The sequence below is a fragment of the Theropithecus gelada genome, chromosome 5, assembly GCF_003255815.1.
Source record: "Theropithecus gelada isolate Dixy chromosome 5, Tgel_1.0, whole genome shotgun sequence".
In the NCBI taxonomy this organism is placed as follows: Eukaryota; Metazoa; Chordata; class Mammalia; order Primates; family Cercopithecidae; genus Theropithecus; species Theropithecus gelada.
In genome coordinates this window covers 107734045-107757797 of record NC_037672.1, presented here as the reverse complement: position 1 = coordinate 107757797, position 23753 = coordinate 107734045, and the positions used below count along the sequence as shown (strand labels likewise).

The 23753-nt window shown below is 43.3% G+C and overlaps 1 protein-coding gene across 4 annotated transcripts in view; it reads left to right on the top strand.

The window, feature by feature from the left end:
• The first annotated feature begins 1365 nt into the window (after window positions 1-1365).
• Window positions 1366-23753, top strand: part of ELOVL6 (ELOVL fatty acid elongase 6) — a 151435-nt gene continuing 129047 nt past the window's right edge. The window contains exons 1-2 of one of the 4 annotated variants that reach the window (XM_025386440.1): window positions 1366-1465; window positions 2190-2310. In XM_025386440.1, coding sequence (XP_025242225.1) covers window positions 2222-2310 — 89 coding nt within the window. In that variant the 5' untranslated portion in view covers window positions 1366-1465; window positions 2190-2221. Of the gene's footprint in view, window positions 1466-1547; window positions 1718-1897; window positions 2056-2189; window positions 2311-23753 lie in introns of those variants that run through there. The other 3 variants (XM_025386441.1, XM_025386439.1, XM_025386442.1) reach the window with 3 other exon arrangements.

The window sequence follows — 23753 nt, the reverse complement described above, 5'->3', positions numbered from 1 at the left end:
GACTTGTACTGTAGAGGTCTCTAGAAAGAAAACCCTTGGCCAGGCATGGTGGCTCACGCCTGTAATCCCAGCACTTTGGGAGGCTGAGACAGGTGGATCACAGCCAGCCTGGCCAACATGGTGAAACCCCATCTCTACTAAAAATACAAAAATTAGTCGGGCATGGTGGTGCTTGCCTGTAATCCCAACTACTGGGAGACAGATAGGAGAATCGTTTGAACCCGGGAGGTGGAAGTTGCAGTGAGCCGAGAGTACACCACTGCACTCCAGTCTGGGCAACAGGGCGAGACTCCTCCTTCTCAAAAAAAAAAAAAAAAAAAGAAAAGAAAAAAGAAAGACAACCCTTAATGGGGGAGATGAGGACAGTCCCTACACAGAATCTTTGGTAGTGTCAATGTATACATTAATTTGCTAATCAACTAGGCTAGTCCTTTAATCTATATATTGTCCTGGATTTTAAAAATTCTTTCTTTACTTTCTCATTAGTCCTTCCTCTTTTTCTTTTTCTTTCTTTCTTTTTCTTTTCTTTTCTTTTCTTTTTTTTTTTTTTTGAGACAGAGTTTCCCTCTGTCACCCAGGCTGGAGTGCAGTGGCACAATTTTGGCTCACTGCAACTTTCGCCTCCCGGGTTCAAGCAATTCTCCTGCCTAAGCCTCCCGAGTAGCTGGGATTACAGGTGCCCGCCACCACGGCCGCCTAATTTTTATATTTTTAGTAGAGATGGAGTTTCATCCTATTGGCCAGGCTGGTTTCGAACTCCTGACCCCAGGTGATCCTCTTGCCTCGGCCTCCCAAAGTGCTGGGATTACCAGCCACCACTGCAGCTGGTCTCTTCCTCCTTCTTTAAAAAGTTTTCTCCCAGTTCCCACTTTTCGTGGGTTAGAGGCATCTAAATTGAATGAAAGTACTCTTTTTGGACTACTGGGGAGGTGGGGGGATGTTCTCAGAAAGGAAATTTTCTTTCTGGTCCTAATACCCACCTACTTTTTAAAAGCAGGTTTCCTTATTATTTTGTAAAGTTTACAGTTACATCATTAGATACCTCCATGTCTCAGATTTCGTTTTTCCAAACTTTTGGGAGAAATGAGTGGAGGGATGGATGGAGTAGAAAATAGTTTTTCCCTTTGGAGGCTGAGGGCTCAGTAGGGGTCAACAGTACATTCAGCCCTCTCCTCACATATTCTGTTCTACCTACAAGTACAGCAAGTAAAGCCAAATTTCTCGTGCATGCAAACAAAGTTTTTGCATTTGGCCAGTTGGTCCAGTTCTCCTGTCAGTTTCCTTCCCCACTCTGCCTCTGTTCATTAATCCCCCCCCTTCTCGGTACCTAAACCGTCCACCTAACCCGTCTCCCAGCCCTTTCTTCCACTTCCGGCTACTAGCCTCTCTCGCCTACCCACTATTCTCGCACTCAGCATCCCCTGTCTGCACGAGATTAAGGAGCTCTGCCGTCCGCAGGGCCTGGGTTAGCGTGAATCAAAGCCAGAGCTCCCGGGTGGGGGTAGGGGTGGGGGTGGTCCCAGAGGTAGGGCGAGGAGGTGGGAAGCGCATTCCCTTCACTGGTGATCTCAATGCAAATTTGCCCGGAGTTCTCTTGCAAGAGAGCTGGCAGGTTTTACTATTTCCCAATCGTTTACTCGCCAAGCTCTCGGGTCCACGCGCCGCGGGGCTGCGCCCTGCACGCTGAAACTTCATTCAAAGCAAGGCGGTCCACGAGGTTGGGCTTGGGGGATCTGGATGACCTCCAGGCCACTTCCTCTCTCTCTGAGCCCTTCCCCCACTCCTCCAACCACCTTCGCCGTAAACAAAACTGTCCCCCAGGGCGGAGAGAGGTCGCGCTCTTTCGAACACTCCCTCGCCAAGGGTTAATTTTTCCGATCGCACGAGGGGGAGGAGATTTCCCTGTAGACGAGTAAAAAGGGTGATGGACAAACGTGCGGGCACTAAGACCGCAAGGCATTCATTTCCTCCTACGGTGGATGCGGACGCCGGGAGGAGGAGAGCCCCAGAGAGAGGAGCTGGGAGCGGAGGCGCAGGCAATGCTCAGCCCTGGATGTAGCTGAGAGGCTGGGAGAGAGACGACCGCTGGAGACCGAGCGGCGTGGGGAAGACCTAGGGGGGTGGGTGGGGGAAGCAGATAGGAGAGCACTCGAAATCAAGCGCTTTACAGATTATTTTATTTTGTATAGAGAACACGTAGCGACTCCGAAGATCAGCCCCAATGAACATGTCAGTGTTGACTTTACAAGAATATGAATTCGAAAAGCAGTTCAACGAGAATGAAGCCATCCAATGGATGCAGGAAAACTGGTACGTGATGCTTTCGCCTGATACTGTTCCCGGGAGCCCTGCGCGTCTTCCCGGAGTGCCTTAATGTCGGTATTCCCTGCCTGGGCGTGAATGGAGCGATGAATCGCGGGCAGCCAGCCGATCGCTGAGTTCTCCGGTCTCCCGGGTGCAGGAGACGCTGGGGGTGCACGAAGCGCGCGGTCTGTGGGTGCCCCTGTGTGAACCGCGGCCACACAGGCATCTTTTATATAGATTATATAACACAGAACATATATGTGTGCATAGAGTGATGTCTGCGCGACAGGGAAGGCGGGAGAGATGCCACAGTCCAGATCGCCTACCTGTGCTACCTCCCCCCACCCCCCCGGTTTTCATCTAGATTTGGGTTTTCTCGCTTGGCCTCCCGCAACGGGAGTGTGAAAGGCAGTGGAGGGAGGACCTTGTCTCTTGTTCCCTTTAACCCTCTCCCACCCGCCGCCCTTGGCCCTGGTCCTCGCTGTCTCCCCATCCCTTGTGTCCTTCCTTTCTCCTTGCAGCGCTCCTACTTCACTGTTCTCCTCTGTCTGCTGCTCTTCAGCCGGATGCCCCCTTTCTAGTACCCCTTTCCCCACGCGGATCCCTTTCCGGTTTCATAGAGAGACCGGGTGGGAGGGAGGGGAGGAGGGGACAATGAAAACAGTAATAAATGAATGAACCCGAGCGAGTGGAGCCACGCCATTATTAAGTTTCTGTTTTACGGAAACGCCTTTTGGACACACTCACTTCTAATTCTGTGCGTAGCTGCTGATTGGAGTTCAGGCACACAGATTAAAAGCCCCATCGGTCTGCAGAGTCCTTAGGGGCTCTTCCCTAGAAAACTAATAATCAGGGAAAACACCTTTCTTGTTTACTGTAGTCCCTTCGCCAGAGCTTTTGAAAAATCCCTGTGTGGGAGGCGATCCAGTGTCACCTTGCAATATTTAACGGAGGAGGGTGTGCTCATCTAGCTTCTTGTAGACAGGGTTGTGGCAGAGGTATTCCCCTCCTCCCCTTAACTTCGGGTCTGGCGATCTGTAAAGTGCAAGCCCAACGCACCCCGGAGCTAGGCAAGGGGCCGGCAGCCCGGGGGATCGCTTGACTGGGGAGGGTCGGGCCGCAGGGTCTCGGGTGCCGGGGGATTCCGCCCGCCGCGGGCGCGAGCGCGCGTGCCCCGCGCCCTCCCGCCTGCCCTCTTCAATGGGAAACTAGAAACGCCGGCGCGCCTGGGGCCGGGTCGGGTTGATGCCGTAGGAGCCGGTTCCAGGGGGCCGCAGCTGCGAAAAGGGGGTTTCAACTTCCTGCCCTCCAGCCCCCTGGAGTCGCCCGCCAGTGTTGGGAGGCCCGGCCGCCGCTCCCTTCTCCTCCCGCCCAGCCGAAGCGCGCCCGCTCCCAGCTTCCCGAGGGCTGGTCCGGGCCCCAATGGCCATTTGCGGCGGCTGCCGGGCGGAGCCCGCCCCCTGGGCCGCGCGCACCGGCGGGGCAGGCCTGCTTGGGGTGAGCTGCGGCGTGGCTGGTGGCGGCGGTGCGCCAGGGGCCCAAGGGCCGCGTCTGGCCCGAGCCGGAGCCTAAGAGGCGGGGACGCGGGCCGCTCGGAAGGACTGGAAGTGCGGCAGCCACATGGGCACGGGGCTGGTGCCCTCCTGGGCCGCTGAGGCCAGGGGGTGCAGGGGTGGGTCCGGAAGGAGATTGGACACCGCAGTTCCAGCCTGCATATAGGCCTCAGCGTTTTGGGGCAACCGAGGCCCCTCGAGCCCCACCGCCCGGGGTCCTTCTCTGGATGCACTTCCTCCTCCCGCTTAGGGGGTGGCGCTGGAGGCGGGGAGGGGGCGGTGGCCCGAGCCGGCCGGCGCCGGAACCGCGCTGCTGGCTAGCCCCGGGCCCGGGTCTTTTGCGCAGCTGTTTGTCATATCCTCTAGCCGCCCTGTTCGGACCCACAGTCCTCCGGCATTAGCCTGTGTGCTCTGCATTTGCTTCTGTGCCGAATCTCTGACTTGCTGCGTCCTCTTGTAACCTGTTCTTCCGGAGTCCGCTTTCCCTCGCTTTGCCGGCTGACCCCATTCAATGTACGCCCGCCATTCCTAGCCCCACCGCAGTCGATACTGCCTCTTATTTACTTGTTGCTTTTTCTCTGAGGCCGCTTCCTAGGCCTGCTCCTGGTACCATTTCCCGCCTCTTCTTTCCATTCAGTCAGTATTGAGCCAGACAGGTCTTAGCCCTCGTGGGACCGAAAATGACAAAAATGTGCCAACGTATCTGCTCCTGTTAGGCTCTGACCACTGTTTCCTCCTAGTTCTTTAACTGTACTTTTTTTCTGGCAATATCCTTTACCGACTTTTATTTATATACATGGATATTAACTTACACACCATCAGCTATTCAGGGTACGGTTCTTGTCTTACCCTCCCCCCCCTCCTTGATTCTGCAAAGCACCTAGCAGAGTGCAAAGCACCTAGCAGAGTGCTTTGCATAAGGCACATTCTTGAGAAAATGTCCAGTGAGTTGAAATGGTGATTGGTGCCCATTTTATTGCCAGCACTAGTCTTTAATACCCGAAGGTTAACACGCTTGAACTTGCATACCGTGGCAGAGTCACATCTTGGGATTTTTCCCTTCCTGGCTTCTGCTCTCTGTTGATTTTATGTTCTTAGATTGCTTATTGCAGTCAGATAACCCTGCTGGCTGTTACCTCTTACTTGCAACTCTTCCTGACCCTAATTGTCTTACTTTCATGTTTTTTTAATCCCAGATTTTGTGCATTTCTCCTAATATCCCAGGGTGCCCAATTTTATAATTCTCCTCCCTCCCCAAAAACTGTACAGCCAAAAAGTCTTTAAACACTTTTTAAAATTTAATTTTATTAGCCGGGCGTGGTGGCTCGTGCCTGTAATCCCAGCCCTTTGGGAGGCTGAGGTGGGTGGATCACCTAATGACAGGGGTTCGAGACCAGCCAGGCCAATATGGTGAAACCCCATCTCTACTAAAAATACAAAAAATTAGCCAGGCCATGGTGGCTCACGCGTGTACTCCCAGCACTTTGGGAGGCCGAGGCGGGCGGATCACGAGGTCAGGAGATCGACACCATCCTGGCTAACATGGTGAAATCGCATCTCTACTAAAAAATACAAAAAAATTAGCCGGGCATGGTGACAGGGGCTTGTAGTCCCAGCTAGTCTGGAGGCTGAGGCAGGAAAATGATGTGAATCTGGGAGGTGGAGTTTACAGTGAGCTGAGATCGCGCCACTGCACTCCAGCCTGGGCTACAGGGCGAAACTCCATCTCCAAAAAAAAAAAAATTAAGCGGGCGTGGTGGCTGGTGCCTGTAATCCCAGCTACTCGGGAGGTTGAGGCAGGAGAATTGCTTGAACCCGGGAGGTTCAAATTGAAACTCATTTATAGTTTTAGTTTTTATTTTTAATAAAATCCAGCTAATGCAGGACAAAAAGTGTCGAACCAGATTTTCTTTTCATTCCCTTTTTAACAGGAGAAGGGAACTTTATAACCAAGGCTTAGACCCTCTTGAGGAGAGAGGAACTTGAGGAAACCACAAAATCTTACCTTTTTCAGACTCATTAACTTAAAATGGTTTGAAATAGTTTCTGGAGGAAAAACATGATATAGTGAAGCTTCTACTTTGTCTTTTGAGAATCTGTGGTTGTCCTTACAAATCTCTTCTTAGTATCAAGCAAAACTTGTTAATTTAGAGAATTAAAACATCTCCCTCAAAAGTGAGCTACATTGGCTTTTGAAGAATTGTGAGAAGGGCCAGGAGTAGTGTTTTGCCAGTATGCTGTCTTTGCTAACTAGCATCATTTAAGAGGACCTAAAATAAGAATACTTTGTTAAACATACCCTATAATCCATACTTACTAATCATAGCACAAATTAATGGAAACATACCCTATAATCCATACTTACTAACCATAGCACATATTAATGGAATGGGGGCCCACTTTCAGAGTAGCATTTGTGTAAACACTAAAGGGTTCAACTGAGGCTAGTTTTCAAGTTTATTGCTGCTTTAATGAATGATTAACCTCATACTCATTGGCCTAGCCATGAAAGTAAATACTGCAGACTTTTTTACTTTGCTAGCAAATAGTTTCATATATAATAGGTTAGAATAGCAATTGAAATGCAAAGTAATAAGTATATTCCCTTGTAGAATCATTCTGGGCCTCATCTTGAAACTACATGTCCAGTGAAAAATATCCTGTCTGGTTATATTACCTGGTCAATCAGAGTTTATTACCTGAGGTACAGGAAAATGCCTGCTCATAGGTCCAAAAAGGAGTTTTGAATTCTAATTTTACACTGAAAAGTCCTTGCGATTTTACAACATTTAAATAGAGACATTTTGCTCTTTTATGAGATGTCTGGCCTTTACCTGTTTTTCTCACTAAGAGCTGACTTAAGTTAGAAGTGCTGCTAGCCAGGGAGCAAAATCACCTGGTGATTGGTAAGGCGACATAAAATTCATTGAGTGAGAAGGGAAGCTGGGCTCTCTCTGCCTTCTGTTTCAGCAGCCTGCCAGGTTTGTGCTAACAGCAGTGGATGCTAGTTGCTCCAGTTGTAATTGTCTAGCCAATGATGATTATCTTCTGATGTCGGCTGACACGGTGCTCACCAATAGGAAAGCAGGAGGCCTGTGCTGACTGCTGTAACATTATGTATGTGAGGTGACGTCTTCAAAGGGCTTGCCTAGAACCTCATGAAACCCTCCCCCTCTCCTGGCATTCTCCACACATCCAGCCTTTCAAAGCCTTGTATATTTTTCTGACTTTTCTCCCTACTCACTCCCTTGGTGGTGTAAAAGGGTTTACTTGTTTTAACATTTTGTATTCTGTATTATAGAGTCTATAAGATAGTGTAGGAATTTTAAGAATTAAATGCTGTTCAGCTGAGGAAACCGTTTTATTCACAAATTTATTTTTACCAAAGGAAAAAAATGGAGTGAAACTTCTATTTTATTTTATTTTATTTTATTTTATTTTATTTTTGAGACAGGGTCTCACTCTGTTGCCCAGGCTGGAGTGCTGTGGTGCAGTCTCGGTTCACTGCAACCTCTGCCTCCGGGTTCAAGTGATTCTCATGTCTCAGCCTCCCAAGCAGCTGGGATTACAGTTGCCTGCCACGACACCAAGCTAATTTTTGTATTTTTAGTAGAGATGGGAATTCACCATGTTGGTCAGGCTGGTCTCAACCTCCTGACCTCAAGTGATCTGCCCACCGCGGCCTCCGAAAGCACTGAGATTACAGGCATGAGCCACCACAACCGGCCATGAAACATTTTAAAAGGAATTGTACATCTGTATCTTTTTTGTAGGTGAAGTTTGGATATTACCACGATGTACAATTTCGCGATTAAAGAACATAAAAAGCACTAAAAACCTGTGTTAGCATTTAACTCAAATATAGCAGCATAAAAAATATAGCAACATCATGTTAATGAAACTGTTCAAATGCAGACATAGTATTTGGCTGGTTTTCCTTTAGTCAGGATTGCTTTGAATTGCTTCCTGAAGTCTTCCTTGCAACCTTCTACATGCATTTGTAAGAAAAATGGCTGGAAGACAGTGCATCTGTGACCATGGAACAGAGTAGGCCAGAGTTTCATTTCATCATTAACATTGTAGCAACAAATTTGGTCAGCTCTGTAGGAATGTAATGTGTCTATATTGTACCCATGTCACTTGCTGTTTATTTTGAGGTATCACAGTTCATATTGATTTAAGATTAAAAATTGTGTGAGGATCATAAAATGACATTCAATAATTTTTAGAAAGCACTGGGATGTAGGCATATGTACTAGGTTAAGAGTGAGAAGAATGAGAAAATATATAGAGAAAAAACGTGATCTCTGTGGGGTCCTAGAAAATAAAGTTGTGCTGGAGCTTTGATCTGAACTTCCATGTATCTTTTAATAAATTATAAATATTCATGCAATTCTTGTTTAGGATTCCAAAGGATGAAAGCCAGCTTAATGCAAAATATTTTATGATTACATTATCCATCTGTGTATTTGTACTAGTTATAATTAGTGGTTAAAATTTTTACGTGAAGTCTTTTTCACATTAGAAGTAAAATTTTGTGATCTTCAGAGGATTGCCTGTTGCCTTTTTGTTTGAGGATGATTCTAAATGTGTCAAAGTGTATAACATTGGACCTTAATGAAACTTTTCAAATGCAGACATAGTATTTGACTGTTGTTTTTCCTTTAGTGAGGATTGCTTTAAATTGCTTTGTGAAATCTTCCTTGTAACCTTCTGCATGCATTTGTAAGAAAAATGGCTGGAAACTTCAAAGTCAACTTATTCCATATCTAAGAGTTGCCTTATATACTTTCTTGAAAGCAGAATCTTTCTTTTTCTTTTTTTCTTTTTTTTTTTTTGAGACGGAGTTTCGCCCTTGTTGCCCAGGCTGGAGTGCAATTGTTCCATCTCAGCTTACTGCAACCTCTGCCTCCCAGGTTCAAGTGATTCTCCTACCTCAACCTCCTTAGTAGCTGGGTTTACAGGCATGCGCCACTACGCCTGGCCAATTTGTTTTTGTATTTAGTAGAAACGGGTTTTCACCATGTTAGTCAGGCTGGTCTCGAACTCCTGATCTCAGGTGATCCACCTACCTCGGCCTCCCAAAGTGCTGAGATTACAGGTGTGAGCCACCGTTCCCGACCAGAAGAATCTCTCAACTTAGATAGTGGAAGAGTTATGAGGGGGATGGAGGCTTTGAAATACTTAGGGTGATATATAATAACCATTTAATCAGGTTTCTTTTTTTTTTTTTTTTTTTTTTTGAGCCTGGTCTTGGCTCACTGCCACCTCTGCTTCCCGGGTTCAAGCATCAGCCTCCTGAGTAGCTGGGATTACAGGCGCCCAGCCCCCCATCTAATCAGTCTTTAGACAACAAAGTAAAATGAGTGTGGCACCATTCTGGCAATTCAGGAATTTATCTTTGCTTAAGCAATCTGAAATATTTCAGGTCCAAGTATTTTATTTTCTGAAATAAGTTAACCCAATATTGTCTTAATGATTAACTTAATTTTTCACATATGGACACAGGTGAGCCAAACTGTCCTTTATTAACAGGAACCAGACATCATTCCACAAAATTTGCCTCAGCCCTCCCTTTACTCTTTATGTAGCTCACATCCACCCACTCCCATTTACTTTTCATTTGTCTTTTTCGGGAGAGTTTAGGGAAAATTACGTGTACCACATATGTCATTTCTGTTGATAATACTAGGTAATCTGAGTGAAACTATAATTTGGCTTTATTGTAACGTTAAAACTCATAACTTCATTCCTTTATCCAGATTCTGATTGTATGTGTATTCAGGCAGGTACAAATGTTGGCATAGTTATTCAGGTTTCCGAGAACTTTAACAAAACCCAGCATCTCTAATTATATTTACCCTCCAATAATTTATTTTGGAGATACATGAGTCCTTTTTAAAAAAGTATTGTATGGGTCGGGCATGGTGGCTCACACCTATAATCCCAGCACTTTGGGAGGCCGAGGCAGGCAGATCACTTGAGGTCAGGAGTTAGAGACTAGCCTGGTCAACACAGCGAAACCCTGTCTCTACAAAAAATACAAAAATTAGCCGGGCATGGTGATGGGCGCCTATAGTCCCAGCTACTCTGGATGCTGAGACACAAGAATGGCATAACCCGGAGGCAGAGGTTGCAGTGAGCTGAGATTATGCCACTGCACTACAGCCTGGGCAACAGAGTGAAACTGTGTCTCAGAAAAAAAAAAACAACAACAAAAGTTAAAAAAAAAAATAGTGGCCGGGCATGGTGGCTTATACTTGTAATCCCAGCACTTTGGGAGGCCGAGGTGGGTGGATCACTTGAGGTCAGGAGTTCGAGACCAGCCTGGCCAAAATGGTGAAACCCCATTTCTACTAAAATTACAAAAATTAGCCAGGCGTGGTGGTGGGCATCTGTAATCCCAGCTACTCCAGAGGCTGAGGCAGGATAATCACTTGAACCTGGGAGGCAGAGGTTCCAGTGAGCCAAGATTGCGCCATTGCACTCCAGCCTGGACGATAGAGTGAGACTCCATCTCAAAACAAAACAAAACAAAACAAAGTATTGTCCAAGAGTAAAGAATATGAATTTGTAATTTTAAGTTGGTTGTGCAAGAGTTATCCCAAAGCTTGGGACCATGTCAGTCATCTAAGTTCAAGCCTAGACATTTATCATGATTCCTTTACATATTGAGTGTTCACGACTTTTAGTTTTAAGGTTCCTATTATTAGGAAACGCTTTGCTGAGTTAGTCGCCCACTGTGAACTTAGTGAGATTTAACTTTAAGCCTTTAATTTGTACAAAAAAAAAGTATGGGAGAAGAAAGATTTACACTTACCTTTGCTGAGATAAGATAAATTTGCTGAGATAAATTAGACATGCTGATTAGAAGTAGTTTTGCTAGAAAATCACTCTTAGTTTTGTAATACTTTTATTTACAGGGATTCATATTTCAGGTTTTTTTTCTGCTAAAATTTTATAGAAGAGTTCCTAGTTATGATATAAGGAAAGTTTTATTGATAAAATATATTTTGGGGAGGGAGATCTACGTCCTCAAAACACATATCAGGTTTATAATCTTATTTTAAGTGAAACAAGTATAACTCCATTTTCTTCTTCTCTCTCTCTCTCGCTCTTTTTTTTTTTTTTTGAGACGGAGTCTTGCTGTGTCTCCCAGTCTGAGTGCAGTGGCATGATCTCGGCTGTCAGCTCACTGCAACCCCCACCTCCCGGGTTCAAGCGATTCTCCTGCCTCAGCCTCCCGAGTAGCTGGGATTACAGGCACCTGCTGCCACATGTGCATAATTTTTGTATTTTTAGTAGAGACAGGGTTTCACCATGTTGGCCAGGCTGGTCTTGAACTCCTGGCCTCGAGTGATCTGCCCACCTCGGCCTCCCAAAGTGCTGGGATTGCAGGTATGAGCCAGTGAATCTAGCCTCTCTCTCTCTTTTTTAAATAGAGACAGGGTCTTGCTTGTCACCCGGGCTGGAGTGCAGTGGCACAATCATACTGCACTGTAATCTCAAACTCCACTTCTGGGTCCAAGCGATCTTCTTGCCTCAGCCTCCCAAGTAGCTGGGATTACAGGCACGCATCATCTCGTCTGACTAATTTTTTTATTGTATTGTAGAGATGGGGGTCTTGCTATGTTGCCCAGGCTGGTTTTGAACTGTTGGCCTCAAGTGGTCCTCCCAGCTCAGCCTCCCAAAGTGCTAGGATTACAGGTGTAAACCACCACACCTAGATAGCAGGGTAGATTTTCTTCATTCTGGAGCAATGATACTAACAGTTAATACATGGTTACCTGATTGCAGGCATTCTTTTACAATGTTTTGCATACTTTTTTTTTTTTTTTTTGGAGATGGAGCTTGTTGCCCAGGCTGGAGTGCAATGGCTCACCGCAACCTCTGCCTCCCAGGTTCAAGCAATTCTCCTGCCTCAGCCTCCCAAGTAGCTGGGATTACAGGCATGCGCCACCACGCCTGGCTAATTTTTTTGGTATTTTTAGTAGAGACGGGATTTCTTCCATGTTGGTCAGGCTGGTCTCGATCTCCTGATCTCAGGTGATCCACCCATCCTGGCCTCCCAAAGTGCTGGGATTATAGGCATGAGCCACCGTGCCCAGCCAATGTTTATGTACTTTAACTGTTAAACCCTTGCAGCCACCCTTTATTATCTTTTGCACAATGGGCAACTCAGGAAAGGGAGTTGGGATTTGCATGTAGGAATCAGAAAAGGAAAACTGGGTTCCAGACTTGAATAAGGCTTGGATGGGTGGTGTGACGATGAGGGGTGTGTCACAAGGCCCCAATCATCCTCTTATTTGAATATTAATACAATATTCAATCAGAAAAACAATGCACTTGAAAACTTGCCTACACTGAAAACATGTCAGGTGTCTATAGTTTTAGTCAATGATCTCACAAATGTGTCTTTTGTTAATAATTTTCACTAGGTGGATCCTGAATACTTAAGGCCAGAATAACTGCAGAAAACCCCCATTAGCTTCACTGGCTATGACATTAAACTGAGAATTATTATTTTCTGAAGATCATTTGTTCAGTATCTATCAACACTTTTTATAATTGCAGAAAGCCATGACACCTTTAATGATGCTTCTGTCATAAACTATGTCACAGTTCATGTAAAACAAACCGTGGCACACAGATCTGGAACAGCTTTATAAAGCTTTGGCCTATAAAATATTTTCTGTCTGCTCTGTGATATTAACTTGTTGCACTCAGCTTGGTTCTAGACCCTAGGAATTTGTGTTTCCACCTGATCTGCAGCCAGACTTTCCTCCCGGCAGGTTTTAGTGTAGCCACTTGTAAATAGCCACCCACTGTTGACAGTAAAATAAAAATGTGTGGGTTGGGGATATCCCTATTCTTGGAGGTCAGCTCCTACAATGTGACGAATCACAGAATACCTTTTGTCTCATTTTATTAGCTTTAAATTCTTTTCCTGATTCTAAGATAAGAAATAGTTATAGGAAAAGAAATGAAATGAAAACATTAAGAAGTATAAAGATGACAGAAAGAAAACACCTTTAATTCTTTTCCAGAGGCAGCCAGTGTTACTTTGCCCCATTTCCTTCAGCCTTGTTCAGGTCTTTTAGTATGCCTTAGATCATTCAGTACCTAAACTGTGACAACCCGAGTTCCCTATTATGTGCCACGGACTGCACTGAACAGATTTACATACTATCACATTACATCTTTTTTTTTTTTTTTTTTTTTTTTGAGATGGAGTTTCGCTCTTGTTGCCCTGCACCCAGGCTAGAGTGCAGTGGCATGATCTTGGCTCACTGCAACCTCTGCCTCTGGGGTTCAAGCCATTCTCCTGCCTCAGCCTCCTGAGTAACTGGGATTACAGGCGCCTGCCACCACGCCCAGCTAAGTTTTGTATTTTTTGTAAAGACCGGGTTTCGCCATGTTGGCCAGGCTGGTCTTGAACTCCTGACCTTAGGTGATCTACCCCCCTCAGCTTCCCAAAGTGCTGGGATTACAGGTGTGAGCCACCGCGCTTGGCACACCTTTTATACTTTTTTAATGTCATTAAAGCCTTTCCATAAGTATAATTTTCAGTGGCTACTTAATTTTTTTTTCTTTTTTGGTTTGTCACCCAGGCTTGAGTGCAGTAGCTATTTACAGGTGCAGTGGCTCACATGGCTCATAGCAGCCTCTAAGTTCCCCTGGGCTCAAGTGATCCTCCTGCCTCAGCCTCTCAAGTAGCCTAGACTTCCGGCAAGTGCCATTGTGCCCAGCAAGGCTACTTTATATTTTATCATTTGGGCTTAAATTAGTTTAGGTAACTTTTCTCTTAATGCTGAACCTGTTAAGTTTCTAATTATTTGTTATTACAAATAATCCTTTGATGAACATCTTTGTATATTAATCTTCCCACATATCTGATGATTTCCTTTGCGTAAATATAAATTATAGGGTCCAAAGGGCAAATACCACTATTAAGGCTTATGGCATACAAGATAGGCTGATGCCTTGAAAAGTTGAATTACTTTATATATGGCAGGGAAAGAGGATATTTATACCCTTCTTAGCATTAAAAATGATTACATTTTAAAATTTGATAAGTTGATATGGAAAAGGTGAAATCCCATTATTTTAATTTATATTTACTTGATTTCTAGAGAGATTCACAAATTTTCCTTGTGTTTGTTTTTTATTTGCTCTTGCAAATTATCTGCACTTATCTTTTTCGTTTTTTTTTTTTTTCCGAGACAGAGTCTCACTCTGTCACCCAGGCTGGAGTGCAGTGGTGCCATCTCAGCTTACTGCAACTTCCGCCTCCTGGGTTCAAGTGATTCTCCTGCCTCAGCCTCCCTATTAGTTGGGACTACAGGTGCGTGCCACCATGCCTGGCCAATTTTTTGTATTTTTAGTAGAGACGGGGTTTCACTGGTCTCGAACTCCTGATCTCAGGTGATCCGCCTGCCTCGGCCTCCCAAGCAATTTGTTTTTTTCTTTTTTTTTTTTTCATTTTGCTGAGGTCTAACTTGAGAAGCCTTCATTTGTCAGAGCAGTTAGGTTATATGCTTTTTCTCTGCTTACTGTTTGCTACATAGTAACTCTTGTGAAGAGGTAGAAACTTTATGCCCAGTCAAAAATGGCTCCAGAAAGGGGTGAAACAATTGATACTATGTAAGTTAAGGGATGATTAAGAGGTCAAAGGACCTCTTAATTGTGGTGCTTAATCAGAAGAAATTTGTTTTATGGAGTTTTCCATAGGAAAATGAGTGATTTTCAGACTCTTTTACTCATATGCCTCTAAAAGAAGTTTAAAAAACTATGCACTGCTTCACACAATTTAAAATTTTCATCGTAAACTGAAATCAGTTAAAATCGTAACAGAAGTAGAATAAATATAAAATGAGTGAAGATAAGGATTGGCTAATTATAATAACTATTATGTGACATCATAAGATAGGTTTACCTACTTTATTGAATAATACATAATGAATTTGAAATCACGGAACATTGACATCCATGGTTTTATTCAATTGATAGTTGTTTTTTTTTTGGAAATGTTCCATATATATGTGTATATATATGTATATATGTATATTTGTATATATGTATATACGTGTATATATACGTGTGTGTGTATATATATCTATATAGATATATATAGTTTCTTGAGACAGAGTCTCGTTCTGTTGCCTAGGCTGGAGTGTAGTGGTGTAATCTCGACTCACTGCAACTTCCACCTCCTGGGTTCAAGTGATTCTCCCGCCTTAGCCTCCTGAGTAGCTGGGCTTACAGGCATGTGCCACTGTGCCTGACTCATTTTTGTATTTTTAGTAGAGACGGGGTTTTACCATGGTGGCCAGGGTGGTCTCGAACTCCTGACCTTAAGTGACCTCTGCCTCCTAAAGTGCTGGGATTAGAGGCCAGAGCCATTGCACCTGAACCCATTCCACTTATATTTAAAAGAATCACAGGCACTAACCCATATTGCTTGTTCTGAATCAGAAACATTCCAACATTCAGAATGTAGAGAGTCTGGTCAGCAGGGGAAAAAAGCATATCACGTTGCCTCTCAGCATTGTTTATTTTTACGTTGTGTGGGGGCCAGTAGGTGAGAGATGGGTAGGCTATCAGATGTCTCAAAATAAGTTTTCTTGACTGTAGAGAAGGTTATAGATGATAGCATTTTTGTGTTGGTTGGTGGTCAGCAGGAATAGTTACATACTTGTTAAATCACTTTCTTTATTTTTTTTTGTTTTTGTTTTGTTTCAAGAGGGAGTCTCGCTCTGTTGCCCAGGCTGTAGACCAGTGGCACAATTTAGGCCCATTGCAACCTCTGCTTCCTGGGTTCAAGTGATTTTTCTGCCTCAGCCTCCTGAGTAGCTGGGACTACAGGCGCCTGCCACCACGCCTGGCTAATTTTTCTATTTTTAGTAGAGACAGGGTTTAACTATATTGGCCAGGCTGGTCTCGAACTCCTGACCTCGTGATCTGCCCACCTTGGCCTCCCAAAGTGCTGGGATTACAGGTGTGAGCCACCACGCCCAGCCCTAAATAAATCACTTTCTTGTTCTTCTCTTGGTTATCCAAGACCTCAGGACTTCTCAGGAAGCCCCTTTCAGTCCATTACACATGGAGTGACTGATTGAAGGTATTTCTACATACTCACCTGAAAGTTCTTTCATTAAAGGTTCTTCTACATATTGACCTGAAAGATAGGTTCCTCCATCAGTTCTCCTGTCATCCTAACTGTGACTCTTAGCTGTCTTTTATTTCCCTTTCTGAATGGCTGTCTTAATACTTCTTGTTTATATTATGTTCTCTCTAGGCTTTCTTTTCTAAGCCATTTCTCAAATTTTATTTGCAGTCCACTGGTAATCCACCTAGCTATTTAAGAAAAATAAAGTATTAACCCTCTTTTGGTTTGAACAATTAAGTATTACCTACTAGAAACCTCTAAGAGATTTATTAAAACTTGCTAAAATTTGGCACTTAGTACATTCAACACAGCAAGTCTGTACTAGAGACTTGCTCTTGAGTGGGGTTCTAATTACATATTCTGCTAAAAAGGCTGCCACTCATTGCTTTGGAACATTGCAAAGCTCCTACTGTACATACATGACATTCTAGAAAATTTAAGGATATTGTTATCAGTGAATACAGGGTTGCCTTGAGTTGTATTTGGTTTTGAATTACTGGTCTTGCATTCATATTAACAAAAATACTTTTTTGAACCTGTATTTTGTGATTGCTGATATTGTGTGTGATTGTACTACTTTGGTTAGTACTTGGTTCTTTGCCAGCTCTTTGTAGTTACTAAATCCTTTTTCCACTGTCAAGAGAAAAGTATGGGGTAAGAAAAAGAGTTAGAAGCTTGCTCCATGCCCATGATCCTTACCCAGGTATTGAATCAGACTCACATAGAGAGTTTGTTTTTCCCCAGTACGCACATGCACAGGCTTATCTCAGGGATTCAGATTTAGCAGATCTGTAGAGGGGTCCAGGGAAGTGTTACAGTGAAAAATCTTCCCACTTGCCGTAGGGAGAAGCCCTGCTCTATATGACACTGATTCCATCTCTCATTCTTGGGGTTTGTCTTCTCAAACCATCGATTTTACAGACTGAACTCTTCCTTAGCTAATCTGCTCTACCTGCTTTGTCATCTACGTGGGACCAGTACATAGCTCCGCACAAAAGTACTCATCTCCCTCTTCTCCTACCTGTAATTTACAACCAATTCTTGTGTGAGTTGACTGTCAGTTCCCTTCTTCTCATTCATTATGCTTGCCATTGACTTCCTTCAGCTCCCCAGGACTACTTTTAGTCTCTTAGATTCCTACCTCCCATTGTCTTTCTGAGTCACTAATCTGATCTTGTCATCACAGTGGTTAAAAACCTTCAGTGCTTTCCCATTGTTTTAAGGTCATTCAAAATCTGGCACCAAATTTCCTTCTTAATGTTACCTCTAGAAGCAGCCCTTGTCCAGTGCCTACTTAGTTGAAATTTGAATTCCAAAGCCTTCTTCTCTCCACCCATCTATATCTATTGCTCTTTTTTTGTGGTTCACTGGCACTTGGTTTATAAATAGATAAATATTTTCTCCAGTCAGTGCTTACCACAGAATTTGGCGTATTCAGTGTTTGAATAGTTGAATGCAGGCATGCCTGGACACACAAGGCTGTTCATTAACTTTTAAATGTATCTGATTGTATTATCAGGCACTTCTTTGCATTTCCTTAAGTGAATCATGGGAGATTGTCCAGTGCCTTAAAAATATTTTACTCTCTTCATCTAATCTCATTTTTAAGAGGGAAACATAGGCATTTAACATGACTACTTCTTAGTGAATCCATGCTAACTGTTGGGGATTATTAGTCCTTTTCTAGGTACTCAAACTACTCGAATCAGAGAGAGATGACTTTTTTTATTTTTTATTTTTATTTATTTATTTATTTTTTTGAGACAGAGTCTCGCTCTGTCACCCAGACTGGAGTGTAGTGGCGCGGTCTCGGCTCACTGCAACCTCTGACTCCCAGGTTCAAGCAATTCTCCTGCCTCAGCCTCCCGAGTATCTGGGATTACAGGCATGTGCCACCATGCCCGGCTAATTGTTTTGTATTTTTAGTAGAGACGGGGTTTCACCATATTGGCCAGGCTGGTCTTGAACTCCTGACCTTGTGATCCACCCGCCTTGACCTCCCAATGTGCTGGGATTACAGGTGTGAGCCACCGCGCCCAGCCCAATGATTTTTTTATCCCTCTCCTCTCCTCGGTGTCACTCTCTTGCCCAGGCTGGAGTACACTGGTGCAATCTCAGCTCACTGCAACCTCTGCCTCCCAGTCTAAAGTAATCCTCCCACTTCAGCCTTCCAAGTAGCTGGGACCACAGGCATGCGCCACCACGCATGGCTAATTTTTGTATTTTTTGTAGAGATGGGGTTTCCCCACGTTGTCCAGGCTGGTCTCCTGAGCTCAAAGCAATCCAGATTGCTGGGATTACAGGTGTGAGCCACCGTGCCTGGCCGAGATGACTTTTTTAAAAAAAGACTTCTCTAAAGTAGAAGGAAGGGTGGAATTGTATGCACAAGAAAAAAACCTGGAAGAAAAACATGCTAAAGAGGTAAAAAAAATTAGATCTGTAAAGGTGGTAAAATGATGGTTATTACTCTTTGTTGATGAAAAGAGCCAAACACTGTAAAATATTTGAAGAGATTTATTCTGAGCCAAATATGAGTGACCATGGCCTGAGGTATAGCCTCAAGAGGTCCTGAGAACATGTGTACAAGGTGGTTGGTTTATAGCTTAGTTTTATACATTTTAGAGAGACATAAGACATCAGTCAGTACATGTGAGGTATGTACATTGGTTCTGTCCAGAAAAGCAGGACAACTTGAATTAGGGAGGGAGTGTTGCTTACAGCTGGATTCAAAGATATTCTGATTGGCAGTTTGTTAAAATAGTTAAATTATTATCTACAAGCTAGGAATCAGTAGAAGAGAGTGTCTGGGTTCAGATAAGGGGTTGTGGTTCTACATAAGGTTCTTATGTAGGTAAAGTCTCATACCTGACTGCCCTTAGTAGCAAAGAAACATATTTTGGGTGTTTTTTGTTTGTTTTTTAAATGAAGTCATCAAGAAGCCTTTGGGTAAAATATTTTGATTTCCTTCTTTATCTGTCATGTGATGTTATGCCAGATTCAGGTTTGGAGAGATTTTATGATTTGTAGGGTGTGACTCCCCAGACCCTTCAGATAGGAATTTGGGCAAGAGAGAAAAAAGGTCAGAGTTTACTCCTTATCCTTCTGCTGTTCCAGTTTTCTTTCAAAGGTCAGAGTTTACTCCTTATGCTCCTGCTGTTCCAGTTTTTTTTTCGAGACGGAGTTTTGTTCTTGTTGCCCAGGCTGGAGTGCAATGGCATGATCTCAGCTCATCGCAACCTCTGCCTCCCGGGTTCAAGCGATTCTCCTGCCTGAGCCTCCCGAGTAGTTGGGATTACAGGCATGTGCCACCACGCCTGGCTAATTTTGTATTTTTAGTAAAGACAGTGTTTCTCCATGTTGGTCAGGCTAGTCCCAAACTCCCGAGTTCAGGTGATTTACCCACCTTGACTTCCCAAAGTTCTGGGATTACAGGCGTTCGTCACTGCGTCTGGCCCCTGTTCCAGTTTTCTTTTCCTTTTCCTTTTTTTTTTTTTTTTTTTTTTGAGACAGAGTTTTGCTCTTGTTGCCCAGGCTGGAGTACAGTGGTGTGATCTCGGCTCACCACAACCTCCGCCTCCCAGGTTCAAGTGATTCTCCTGCCTCAGCCTCCCGAGTAGCTGGGATTACAGGCATGGGCCACCACGCCTGGCTAATTTTGTATTTTTAGTAGAGGTGGGGTTTCTCCATGTTGGTCAGGCTGGTCTCGAACTCTCGACCTCAGGTGATCCACCCACCTCAGCCTCCCAAAGTGCTGGGATTATAGGCGTGAGCCACTGCGCCCGGCCTCCCTGTTCCAGTTTTCTGTAATCTGTTCATATTATATTCTGGGTATATGTGGGTGGTGTGATTATCCATGTGGTCTTATTTTCACATTCTTTGCATTAACTATAATGTACTTAATGTTTTAAGATAAGTTTCATTTTACAAAGATGTATGTACAATACCTGGTGTCAGGTACCAATATTAAAAAAAACTAATGCATTTAAAAATAAACATTAAAATAAGCCACACAATTAAACATAAAGACAGTTTGTGAGGACATTGAACTGCACATTCTTACTCCAAATGAATATGCTTTCTTAGACTGAGGAAGAGATGGGCCATATTGTTGATGTCACAATAAACTTCTTTCTCTTTCTCCAATAATAAATTATATAATTTGATTTTTTAAATAGGAAAGGATCATATTTTGAAGGAGGATGATAAAAACATTAATTTAACTTTAGCATTACAACTTTTACATATGGGCCCAGGAATATATCTAATGGGAAAAAGGTTCCCCAGGGACAAAAGTCATCTAATCTAATAGAGACAAAAGGTTAAGCATAAACCTATCCCTAGAGTGAAAAAAAATGAATAGAATAATTGGCTCAGGGACCTTGTGGCACCTGGTAACAGATGCTGCACACATACCTGGAGTACATGGTTAACAAATATCTTCAGTAGTACTGCAGAATGCCTAGGAGATAGTGCCTAGTTTAGAGGAGCTAGAAAGATTTTGATACTCTCTGAAACGAAGTTTAGAAGGGGCCAGTCTGTCTAGTCCAGAGGCCAGGCTCTGCGGATCCAGAGAGCCTGGTATGTGTGATCTGATTGGGAGCAATGTGACAGGGCTTTCCACAGGACTGCTTTGTGAAGCAGATCATACATGGACTCTTGCTTCTCCTGGACTTCCTTTCTGAGAGAAGAAAGATGGAGAGGATTACCTTTCAGTACACAGAAGGTAGACGTTTTGTTTTGTTTTACATTTTATTTTATTTTCTCACCTCTCCCTCTTGTTTTCATTTTAGTTACCCTGTAGTTGATCAAGTTAACTAGAATCTAGGAAGGTGGCTTAGATCTAGGAAGACCTGGCTTTCCAACCCATTCTTTTTCTCTCCATTGTCTATGTCCCTAGAGGTTAAAGGAGAATGGTTCAAAATAATATGAAATGCAGTTTTAACTTTATTTATTTATTTATTTAGAAAGGGTCTCAATCTGGTCACCCAGGCTGGAGTATAGAGGCGCGATCTCGGCTTACTGTAGCCTCAACCTCCTGGGCTCAGGTGATTCTCCCACCTCAGCCTCCCGAGTATCTGGTATTACAGGTGCACACCACCACACTCAGCTAATTTTTTGTATCTTTAGTAGACATAGGGTTTCACTATGTTGCCCAGGCTGGTCCTGAACTCCTGGAGTCGAGCAATCCACCCACCTCAGCCTACCAGAGTGTTGGGATTACAGGTGTGAGCCACTGTGGCCGGCCTTAATTTAATTTTTTTTTGAAACGGGGTCTTACTTCGTCTCCCATGTTGGAGGATAGTGACACAATCATAGCTCACTGTAACCTTGCATGCCTAAGCTCAAGCAGTCCTCCCACCTCAGCCTCCCTGGTAGCTGGGACTACAGGCATGCACTACCACACCCAGCTAAATTCTTAAATTATTTGTAGAAACTGAGTCTTGCCATGGTGCCTGGGCTGGTCTTGAATTCCTGGTCTCAAGAAATCTTCCTGCCTTGGCTTCCCAAAGTGCTGGGATTACAGGTGTGAGCCACCACACGTGGCCTTGGAATATAGTTTAAAAAAATCTCTGTAAACAATTCTTTGCTATTTTTTGTTTCTATCCTTTATCTAAATTTAGACAAATTTTCATTCTTCAGTTATAGACCACTTAAATGATTATTTCTGGATATAGGAAAACAAAGCATAGGCCAGGTGTGGTGGCCATGCCTGTAATCCCAGCACTTTGGGAGGCTGAGGCCGTGAGGCCAGGAGAATAGCTTGATTCCAGGAGTTTGAGAGCAGCCTGGGCAACATGATGAGACCTTATCTTGCTTTATTAAAAAAATAAAAATAAAAAGAGAAAATAATAATTAGCCAGGTTTGATAGCTGCTTGTAGTCTCAACTATTTGGGAGGCTGAAGCAGGAGGATTGCTTGAGCCCAGGAGTTTGAGGCAGCACTTAACCATGATCGTACTACTCCACTCCAGCAGCCTGGGCAACAAAATGAGACCCTGTTCCTATAAATAAATACATACATACATAAGTAAATAAATAAAACTTTTGTAATGATTTGGCTTATTCTTTTTCAATCCAGCAAATGTTAATTCTAACCTTTAGTTCTACTGTTAGAGTGAGACGAGATTAACACATTATATCTGCTGTCTGGGCTTAGATTATGGGTGTTATTTCACATGGATAATTCAGGCAAACCCGAGATTTTTGGGTGGTGAACTTGCATTATATGGATACAATAAACACACTCACAATAGAAAACTATGTGGCATACACTAAAAGAAAAAACTCTACCGTGTTTTTGAGAATTAGAGCATGGATAAGTAATAGAAGGCTCGTCCTCAGAGACCTATGAGTTTGTCTTCTGATTAAACCTTTTATGGCTGATATTTCTCCCTGACAGAGCATTCAGTGTTCAGAGACTCCTTTTTCCCCAGCAATGCTGGAGGGATGAGGAATAGGGAGTGTGAAGCTGATGACACTGTGCTTGTTCCACCTTTTCATGATAGGGTACAGAAAATAACTAAAATGAGGTGCAAATGAGTGTCCTTCTTCAGGGTTAAATTTTACTCAGTGGAAATAATATAGGTTCTTTTATGTTTATAGATTATCATATCTAGATGTGCTATAATAGATTTAAACTATTATAGATATTATATCTATCTATACAATAGATATAATAGTTTTCCCTAGGTAGTTACAACATAACAGCTCCGTATGTCTTGTTTGTGTGCAATATCTAGGACATTTGGAATGAAGTAGTTTTCCAAAGCGTTATATAAATTAAGTTTTCATTGACCTTAGGCCAGACCATCAATAGTTTGCTAGTTGTCTTTAGTATTAGCCTAAATTGTATTTTTTATGTGAAAACGAAAAGAAATATTCCTGTTTTCTCTTTAGTTCATCTGGGTTTAATGATTTAATATTTTTGCCCTATTTTCTTTTCTTTCTTTCTTTCTTTTTTTTTTTTTTTTTTTTTTTTAATGAAATGGAGTTTCACTCTTGTTGCCCAAGCTGGAGTGCAGTGGCGTGACTTCGGCTCACTGCAACCTCCGCCTCCTGGTTTCAAGCAATTCTGCTGTCTCAGCCTCCTGAGTAGCTGAGATTACAGGCATGTGCCACCACATCTGGCTAAGTTTTTGTATTTTTAATAGAGACAGGGTTTCACAATGTTGGCCAGGCTGGAACTCCTGACCTCAGGTGATCCACCCACCTCAGCTAAATGCTGGGATTACAGGTGTGAGTCACTGTACCCGGCCTATTTTTGCCCTATTTCCTGAAGTTTACGTACATGTATTTTATTTGTTTGTCTTATCAATTAGATTGTATGTATCTGGAGGCCTAGAATTATGAAGGTATACATATAATCTTTTTTTTTTTTTTAAGATTTTACCTAACATAGAGAACTACTAGGATTCCTCCTGATAAATAAAAAATACATACTGTTGCAGAGACACTTGTAAAAGCATAAACTTCTATCCAGTTGTAGTTTTCTGCTTCTTGTGGATAGGCTTGGAGCAGGTAACTTTAATACATCAAGGAAAATTTAAGAAACACAAGGGAAAAGAAGAAAACAAATGCCACCCTGAGATATACACTGACATTTTGGTAAGTCTTTCAAAGCTTTTTATCCATCTTTATGTTTTTGTTCGTTTGTTTTAGGACAGAGTCTCTGTCACCCAGGCTGCTGCAGCCTCAGTCTTCTGGCTCAAGTGATTCTCCAGCCTCAAG